The 10324-nt window shown below is 44.0% G+C and overlaps 1 protein-coding gene across 1 annotated transcript in view; it reads right to left on the bottom strand.

Moving 5' to 3' along the window:
* CA8 (carbonic anhydrase VIII) overlaps positions 1-7236 on the bottom strand; it is a 30874-nt gene extending 23638 nt beyond the window's left edge. The window contains exons 1-2 of the mRNA XM_010131828.1: positions 7107-7236; positions 6716-6840 (exon numbers count right to left, since the gene is read on the bottom strand). Coding sequence (XP_010130130.1) covers positions 6716-6840; positions 7107-7236 — 255 coding nt within the window. The remainder of the gene's footprint in view (positions 1-6715; positions 6841-7106) is intronic.
* Between the last annotated feature and the right edge of the window lie 3088 nt (positions 7237-10324).

The following is a 10324-nucleotide window of genomic DNA, read 5'->3' as shown; positions in this document are numbered from 1 at the left end:
TGAACTGCTGCTCATTAACACTGTCCATACGCTGTAAAGATAGAGCAGAGAGAGTCCCAGCCTGGGGGTTAACCATCAGGCTCCAAGTAGGTACCGAACACGATGCCATTCCCTGAACAAAGAGCTCTCTAATCTAAAATCAGAGAAATCGGGTGCAAACAAATCAAGCTGGAGCAGAGCACACGGTATCCTGGAGATGCTGTTTAAACAGCTCCGCAGCCACAGCGTGAGATCCTGTATGTCTCAGGTCCAAAGCTAATTTCACCACTAAAACACGCAGAACAAATCCTTGACTGGGACATCAGGGTAGTCCAGAACCTTCACTGACTGGCGCGCTCCTCCCCGGGACCATCTCTGAAAGAGGGACGAACTGTAACGTGGCTTTAGTTGGATCACGAAAGGAAGGGTTGCAAAGACATCTTCCAAAATCTCTTTCCAAAAAGCCAGGCAGGCAACAGCAGACTAGCTTAGGCGGTTGTGTGGGACACCTCTGGATGTGCCACTGAGCAGGCAGGGAATAGTGGGACTGCTGCATTCTTTGCAGCGCCTCGGGAAACGCTCTCTCAGTTGCTGTGGCAAATTGCTCGCGCTAAAGAAGTATCTACACTGGTGAGCCACACTGAAAAGAAAACATTGCAACATCTACTGTTAAACAGGGATCCGTGTTCCCTTTGATCAAACTATCTCCTTGTTTGCCCTTGTGGACAAGGAACATTAGTTTGCCTGTTTCTTAGGAAAATAATTGGTTAAACGTTGAAGGTTATAGGGGAAACGGAGGGTGCCGTAATTTGTAATGTCTGTGTATTTATTTTTCTTCCCATTTGAAAGCACAAGCGCTGCTTATTTCTGCTGGCACGCATGGGAGATGAAAAGAAAACAGGAATTCATCAAAAAAATAACATTTTTCCAACTGTAATAAAAGTATACTGGCTAAGAAGAGGAGCGAAAAAGGCAAAATAGATCTAGAACAGCATTTCTAGATTGCCGACTTTCTGCACCCACCTAACCAGTAACAGAACAAAAAGCTACACAGTTAGTGCTGTCAGATTCAGAGGTCAGCCTCTTCACTGTGCCAAGTTTCTGCCCTGTGTGAAGCAAGGAGCACCACGGAGCAGGTTATTGTTCCCTGATGCCACATCTGGCCCCAGCAAACACGCAGGCTGAGGTGCCCCAGGTCTGCCCTTACCTCTGCTTACAGGAACGAACGTTTGGACAAGTCTTTCTTTTTCCTTCCCTTGAACTACGAAGGCCAGGAAGGAACACACAAAGATTTTAGTGCAGGACTCTCCAGCCTGCTTGTACTCTGGGTTCTCGCCAGCCCCAGTGGGGGGGTGTGTGTCTGCTTGTGCTTCTAGAGCTCCCCACTCAGAAAGAGTGAGGCTTGGAGAAAGGACTGGCCCTTGATGAATAGTTGATGCTGTTACAGACTAGTGATGCCATCAAGAAGACAGAACACACGAAGTGCTTCGAGTTAAGTATTTAATTCTGGAAGTGTAATTTATATGACTATATAACTAACTATTTAATATAAGCGTGTCCAATTCCACAAAGCATTGGCTGCAATCTGTATTGAATTTAAAAGCAGACTGTTCATATGTAGAAGGATTTAAATCACTGATTTACTGTTCAACAATAGATTCTCTAATGAAGGCAGAAAACACTCCTTCCCTGATCATTTACTAAGTATTATTCATAACTGATTTGAATCCCACAGTTCTCTGTCTTTCAGTGCTAAGTGTCTCTCTGAAGAGATGAGAATTTGCAGCTGTATATTATCTTCTTAAACCATAATCGCGACTGTTCTCCACTGAGCAGTTGCTCTTCCACACTACACTCCTCTAGGAAACTCAGATGGTTTTTTCTCAGTCATGTTGGCTAAGCTTCCATTGAAATAATACACTTTGTTATGCATCTCCCACAGTTTTCTCTTGAACTGCAAGTTTGCAGATTGCATAATGGTGTTACACTTTTCTCCTCTCTCATAGTTCCATAAACTCCCCAAACGCTGTTAAACTTTAACTGTTCCCTAGTCCAGTTCATTACGTGGCTTAATGCTGGCCCAGCGAGAAGGCAGGAATGGACAGAGAGACCATCTCACCAGCAACAGTGCGGTGTGAGGACTTGGGCATCAGACAGCCCTGGTGTGGTTGAACCGGGATTTACAGCCTAAATGAGGAATTTCGATGCTACCGTGTCTGAAAGTCTTACTAGAATTCAAGCATCTAGGAATCATGAGTCAGTTCTCTCTCAGTTCTGCAAAAGGCATCATGTGTGACCAAAGCCAAACAATTTAATCCCTTTGAACTTGTTTTCTACCAGCTCACTGGCAGTGGCAGAATTTTTCTCCCTGATGATGTTCTAAGGATTACAATGTCTGTGCTTGTGAAGCACTCAGGCATGACAGCAAATACTTGTGGAGCCTTCAAAAGTTTTCAGCTCTTAGATGATCCACAAGTTTCACCCTTTCTTAAGAGCTGTGTGTGCGGCATTAGCACCAATAACACAAGATTTGGGCTTCAGCAGCAGAAAGCTCCTGCACTGGGGCCAGCCTAGGAACTGACTGAACCGGTCCTGACTCAAGCGTGCAGTGCAGAAAACGACTGAACTAGGAGTCTCCTTTCCTCTCCTCGCTTCCTCCACAAGTGACAGGTCGTAGATAGAAAAACAGTGGAAAGATTCATCGCCACAGATAGGGGTGGTGAGAGGCGCTATGAGCTATTTTGTGGAAGGTTCCTGCCTGCCTGCACGAGGATGCAGTGCCACCAAACCAGTTACTACAGGCTGCAACTGAACGTTCCATCACAGCTCAGCACGACTGGTGCAGGAGAAGCGCCAAGACTGTCCGCAGCTTCTGGCAGAACTACAGCAATAAACTGAAGTAAGATGGAAGAGAGAGCACAGAGAAGGGCTCCCCTCTTGAGTCACTCTCATTTCCTTCACCCAACTTCTCTCCACCTGCAACATTTCTCCTTAGAAAAGAGTTTTTCCTATTCTGCTCGGTCATTTGTAGTTTGGACCGTTTATTTCTTAAAAGGATACTGAAATTCTCCATCCTGGCAGAAGTTACAAATTCCAGACTATTGCAACTGGCATCTCAAAAAAGGTTTAGATGCACATGAGCCATGAAGCTTCTTCACATACAACTGGCTGTAAATAAGATAAAGCTTAAAAGAGAGACAAAAGGATAAAGAAGCTTCAGTACAGACTGTTAACGCCACTCATTTTTGACCAGGTGTCTGGCAACTTGCATGTCTTCCTCAACCCAATAAATACATGGCAGAAGGGAAATCACATTTGCTGCCTCTGAAGATGTGTCCAGTTCTTCCACAGAGCTCAGCTGAGCATTTCTCCGGCGCTAGCCGAGCTAAGAGCATGCTTGTGCCAGCACATCAGCCCATTTTAGCACCTGCTTTCGCGAATCCGCAACGCAAAGCACATAGATGTATTTCCTGCAAAGTCAAACTACAAGTGACTGAGCAAAACAAGGGCCAATCCAAGCTTGTACTGACAAATTACCTGGAAACAAAGCACACTGCAGAGGCCGCGGGTGCCTGTCTAGGTCAAATTAACCCTCGACCACAATAAAAGTATAATACTGGAAGAGCTTAGCAACCAGCACCCTGAAGAGTCATAAGCTGCTCGTGTGTGCTTTTACAGTGCTTGTCGTTTTGGTTTTATCTCATTGCTGGTTTTCTGTTTCCCAGTGCACTGGGAGGGGACGGAGACCTCCCAGTTTTGTACCAGAGCTTAGCAACCAGCACCCTGAAGAGTCATAAGCTGCTCGTGTGTGCTTTTACAGTGCTCGTCGTTTTGGTTTATCTCATTGCTGGTTTTCTGTTTCCCAGTGCACTGGGAGGGGACGGAGACCTCCCAGTTTTGTACCACGAAGCTATATCAATTAAGCGACCGCAGAGTGCACAGTACACAGGAAAAGGTAGAAAAATACTTGAACACCCGCAAATATGGGGTTAGGGTCCCACGTATCACCACTCACTGACAGCCCCGGCACCGGTGCTAGCACCAATTTTGCCCATGGAGTGCTGTGTAAAGCGAAGTATCGCTGTTCTGTTCGTATACAACGTGTACAGAATTGTTTCTCTATATATCACTGCCAATTTGGAAAACAACGCTGAGAACATCTGCTTAGATATTGGCCTGACTTTCCTGTGTTTTTCCACAACGCTGTCCTCAGAAATTAGATAATGTCCAGTGGGCATATCTGCTTTAAACTATTATTAATCTGCTCTTTGGACCTGCCAAGGATACAGCTATTACACGGATGTCATCATTCTCTTCTAAGACACACTGTTTTAATCACGGCTCACAGCATGCATCTGCCATGGCTCCAACATTTAGAAGATGATCCAAGCCTTTGAGTAACAAGTTAATTTTCCACCAGAAAACTTGGATAATTTCTGAGCAGAGTTCCAGAGCTCAGCACGAAGCTGCATAAACCCTTCTAGAATCTGTTCTTTCTGCCTCCTGTTAAACTGTTGACTGCCTAAGCGAGATATTCTTCATTCACAGGTCTCGTGCTGCCGAAGTGAGCGGAATGAACCCGGCTGTTTCCACAGGTAGGTCATCAATGCAATCAGCTAAGGCAACAGGATTTACTCCTTGGTTTAAAACCTTTCCTTTCAGGGTTTATGACATCACAGTCCTGTTAAAGCTACTGGCAAGAACCCACAGACATCAGAACTGAGCTCACATAGTAGAAACTACTGTCGTTATGGATTAAATCCTCTTACCATACACACCGACCCGGTCCCACCGCGGCTTGTGAGTCTCGGCATAACAAGGGACAGACACGCTTCCATGCACACTCTCTCCCAGGCCTCTCAGTACGATTACAAATACTGCCTTAATTTTTTAACCCAAATAATTTGCTACCGAGCTAACAAGAAGCTGAATAAAACAGACAGCAAGATTAAATAAGTTTGGCAGAGAACATTAAAAGAATAGGCAAAGAATAAATTTCCGTCTTGAAAGCACGACACCTTCCCTGAAGAAAGGCCAGAGAGGGGATGCACAGGGGACAGGCAGCTTGTTTCAGAGCCAGGCACAGAGAAATCCCCACACCAGTGGCTGTCCAGCCTTGAGGAGGTCAGCGGGGTGTTACCAGCCTGACCTGGGGCTCTAAAGCTGTAACTGCGTTTGATGAGATCCTTAGGCAGGCACCATTGCTCGTGCACAGAGGAAATCTTCAGGTTTAAATCAGATGGAGGGTGGGCTATGTTTTTATTATGTTTAACTTCATTGCAGCAGGTATTTCAGTAACTCCGAGCCTACAGAATGAATTAGTCTGCTCTTCATTACACAACAGAAAGGACATCCATTTTTCCTGTACAGAACTGATTCTGGTCCCTCAGGCAACTGGATTTTCTTCTGTTCTACTTAAAAACTGTTGGACAGACAGTAACACAGTTTTTAATCTTCCTGCACATCTTGGAAACATTTTTACAATGATTTTCTGCCAATCCTCTTCTACTGAGAGCTTTCACATGGTTCACAGCTAATATAATCCTCCATTTTAAAAAGGATGGATTACAGGGAATTATCCTCCCGGCAATATCACAAGTGGTGAAAGGAACCTTTTCATTTTCTCAGATACAGTTTTATTTCAGAGCACCGGCCTGGAAACAACTGTTCCCTTATGGTCAGACTGCGCCTTTGGTCACACCACCACTTGAGTAACTAAGAGGAAGAGACACTAAGACACGATTTTCCTTCATGTCAAATAGTTCCTCTCTTTCTTACACCTACCCCAGGTTCAGGTAAGTCACATGTCTAAGGGTGGCTTTTACTGCTCTGTGGAACTGTGTACTGTAAAGCACAATCCAACCTTTGGTACCTCGTTCCATTGGCTGGCAAGAAACAGCCTCTCGCCGTTCAGACCAATACTAAATATTTAGCACAAGCAGCGGCCAACATAACTTTGGCCAAAAGGCAAAGTAACGCCGTTCACATGCAGCAGAAGTACTTGGTGAGAATGATTCCTGGAGGAAGTTGCGCAGCTTCTGGCCAAAAGGCAAGAAGGGCTCTCCTGCTCCTGTTTCCATGGAACAGAGAGAGGAGTGTTGTACCGACAGGCAGAGCCCTCTGCTCTTCCCTTGTTCAAACAGATGTGTTACAGTATTTACCTCTGACAACTATTTATTGTTTTGTCCCGCTGGCCTGTCTGACTGCAAACACGGTGTTTCAGCGAAAGAGGTAACGCTGGCCTCTTACTGTCAACATTCTGGTTTCTTCAGCGGAGGAAGGTGGAAAACGCACCTTTATATTGCTAATAAAAATAGCAATGAACTTGCCTTCCAAGCCACACGAACAGTGTTTATCGACAGCATGAATTATTTCAAGAAGCCATGGAAATTCTTCCAGCAGCTCGTTCTCCACACCTCTCGTTATTAGTCAAGGTGACACGGGAAGTGTTGAAAGAGCAGATCTTGTTAGAACACTAATATTATTAAGAGAGGAGTTAATAATTCTGCAAGTTAACTTTATGACCAATTAATCATAGGATGAGATGAGTGCTGGAGGCATTCTGCTCCTGATGCTTATTACCTGTACTAAAACCGATCTCAGCAAGATTTGTGGTTGAAATATAAAACATGAAAATGCTGAGCTAGAAGAAACTCTCTTGAACTACCAGAAATTCAGGCATGGAATAAAATCTTTTGCGTTTAGCGGGTGTCACGCAATGCAGAGTCACTCTTACCTCCATGGGAAAGGCCTTAAAATTAACCGTGTGTTCGGAACCACGCTGGTTTTCTCTCCCCCAGTGAAATCGAACATCGTGTAGTTCAAACTCATGTCCTCGAGGTAACGGCCCCCCTATCAACACTGGGAAAGAAGACAAATGGTAAGGAACTTGGCTTTGACGCAGACAAGTCACTGAATGTATTATCCAAAAACAACAGCGAGATTGTTGGGAGCGTCTTTATTATCAGCAGCACTAGGGAGGGGAAAAGTAGAGCCGACTTGGCAGCTTTATTCTGAAGTGCTGTGCAGCTGCAGAACGGGGGTTTGGGAGGTGAAGTTGCTGTCATGCTGCACTTTGTTTTATGAGGTAGAACAGCTGGTCATAACACGGAATAAAACCGGCGTACCTTTATCAGGCAGAAGAGTGAGTGTGGTTATTACTCTTATCAAGACAGTAGCTGTGTACTCTAACCAGATGGCAGGGCTCTGGACTGAACTGGTAACCACCTCCAGCTTGTCCCAGTGCTTCATCCCCATCACCTCCACTTGCTGGGAGTCAGAGAAACTGACAGAAAACTTCTGATCGCCAGAATTTTGCTAGGTAAAGGCGTTTGGTCACACACCGCCTGCCAGGCTCCTGAGATGCAGAACGCCTCCACATCCAGATAAAATCACACCCCCCACATGTACTTAACAATAGCTTCTAGGCAACCGTGGCGCTTTTTTACCTCAGTTTTTTAAACATCTGGCATTTCTTAAGAGCATCTGTCCACAACTGCAACACACACACAGATTTCTATAGCAGCTCAATATTTTTTAATTAAGAGACTTCCACCGTAAGCAGTAAAAGCAAGTGACTGCACCTTGTAAGGCCCATTGTGCAGTGGAATTAATCAACAGGAACGTTTTGTCCAGAAATTTCTGAATCTGCTCCACATCAGCTATTACTCCACAATTAAACTTCCCATTAAAATCACTGAGTATTGCCTTCTCGGCAGGGCTGGATTTCACTTGAGGGCATCCACAGTCTTCCCTAGAATCCACGATATTCTAGCTGACGTTTCATAGGCTTTGAATGGACCTTTTACAGTCTCTGATAATTGATGATTTAATTGCCTAATCTACAGCTTTAGAGAATTAAAGTTCCATAATATAAAGTTATTTTGACACACAAGACCAACGGCCTTAGTCTGGAGCACAAGAATAGTGTAATACCAGAACAGAATTAAGCAATCGAATCATATTGCAAGTGTACAAACACAAAAACCAAAGTACAGAAGAAACCTGAAGGAAAACTGATCAGTTATGGTTTTCGTAAGCAATTACACTGTAGAAAGAAGTAAAATATTCCAACTGATCCTCCTTTAATTTCTTCCTAACTAATCTAACAGCCATCGTTTCTAAAATGTAATGTCCTACAAGTAGTTATGGTTTTAGATTTGCTTCGTAAACTTGCTTCATCAATGTTCTATGTTTATATCCTAAAGGGGAAATCTCCAGATCTGGTGGACGCTGGGGGAAACAACCAACTGAAGTATTCAGGGAAATCTGGACAAACAAAAAGAAACATGATACTCAATTAGTGCCATTTCTTAGGAAAATGGAGCATTTTCTGTGTTTTAAAATATTGCTCCTAGAGAAAGTGTAACCAGAACAAATGTTCTCTATAGGATCTAGTTCTGGAACCTCAAAGAGTTTATTTCTGAGACTTAAGTTACCACATTGATCTCCTGATAAAAGCACTTCAATGCACAACGCATGTTTATCTTTCCTTTGCCTTTCATCATATCTTGATCTTTGTCAATGCATGAAACATCTTTTACTTCGTTTTGCCTTTCAGCGATTTTTGATCCTCCTTAGAAAACGACTCTGAAACCACCATCAGCTGGAGGAAGAGCAGTGTCTCTTACTCAATGCACAGTTCCATTACACGCTTGGTCATGCTTCTTCTACCTAAGGCGTAACACATGCATGACGATCAAACTGGGAGCAGCCTGTGAAAATGTTTGCAATTAAATAATGAGAAGGATTTGGGATTCCAGATGGACAGCATGTCCTGAATTAAGGGATAGAATCAATCGCCAGTAATGACAAATGGATTTTTGATACGTTGGTTCACTTCTTCCCTCAAAGAATTTTTTCTCTGACTGTTAACACTACAGTAGACTCGGATCTCTTGCACATTAATGCTTCAAAATCATTTAGTGCTCAACAGTTCCCATTAAAATCATCTGGCTAAGTGGATTTGTCATCAGAGATCCCCTGTGAGGAAAAGAAGCTGCAGGAGTTTCCGCAATCCCTGAACACTGGCCAGAATACTCGGTCAAACACAGCTTCTTAACTCTTTTCTCCTCTTGGTAGGGATAAGGAGCGTTGTCTTCCCCTTCCCCAGTTACAAATGGAGAACGGGAAATTACGTCACATGAAATCTAAGGAAATCTAAGGAAATCTAAGGAAAAGCTGAAACTACAACAAGATTTCCTAAAGCATCATTCCATACCTCAGTCATTTATTCTATTCCACATTCCCTTGTATTTCAAGACTCGTCAGTCTGGCATCACACTGGCAACACACTGCATTCAAGTTTAAAAACAAGTCTTTCCTCCTCCCAAGTCTCCGATGGATTTGCGATGGTCCCATCTTGCTAACTCTGCCCACTAAGTCACAAACTGCCCTTGGGAAAGGAAGAGTTGAAGGAGCTGCATTTTGGCATGCAAGTGATGATGTCATCTGTGGCCACTCTCCATGGGAGAATGCAAGAACCTTCCTGATGCTGCAGGGAGAACCTTAGTCCTTGGGAAAAGAACTCTGCTTCTGATGAAGGCAGGACAACTGACTGGAAGTACAAAATTTCTATTGCAAATCTGCAAAATGCAGTGGAAAGAAATGTTCTGTGTTGGAGTCAGACATGGAATTTATCATGGAAAGGAAATTATAAAGGAAAGCATCATTATTGCAATAACAAACCCTTCCTTTTTAAAAAAATTCAGTGTAAAACTGAACTGACGCCCTCAGCACAGCTGTAGCTCCCAGGACTACTGGGCTCTCAGAAGGAAACAGAGTTGGAATGTCTTCTGGTTTGACAGTGTGAGTTTAATGCCCCCAAAAGGCTGTTACTAGCTCAGACTGGTTACAATAACTTGGATGCTCTTCCAAACACCAGGTGGGAACTACCACAGTGCTGGAAAGCACAAAGGACTCTTTTTTTCTCCCTACTTTCTTGTTGTCACCTTCAAGTAGTTTACCCAGATGAAAGGCCTGAATGAAACACTGCAATTTCACTTAAGTTGGATTTGTTCATGATTTGCTTCTAATTCTTATTTGATGAGTGACACAGAAAAACCTTTAAGCAACGTGGACGGCTTTGCTACCTGCTCTTCATCTATATTGTAAGTGTGTATAACTGGAGTATCTCTCTCAGGCTGCCCACTTCTGCCGGCAGCATCCAGAACCCACTCAAATTAACGGAAACAGCTCTTCTAACGTATATACAAAACACAGCTGTTAATGCCAGCGAACCAGGCGAACCCAGCACAAGAGGAAATTCTGGCCATCCAATCTGGCGTCGAAAATTGCAGCTCCCGCTGCACACTCGCTCCTTGTCCTGCCGAACTCACCGGCGCCC

The sequence above is a fragment of the Buceros rhinoceros genome, unplaced genomic scaffold (genome assembly GCF_000710305.1).
Source record: "Buceros rhinoceros silvestris isolate BGI_N320 unplaced genomic scaffold, ASM71030v1 scaffold162, whole genome shotgun sequence".
In the NCBI taxonomy this organism is placed as follows: Eukaryota; Metazoa; Chordata; class Aves; order Bucerotiformes; family Bucerotidae; genus Buceros; species Buceros rhinoceros.
Note: the sequence above shows the minus strand (reverse complement) of the source record. Positions and strands in the feature narration are given on the sequence as shown.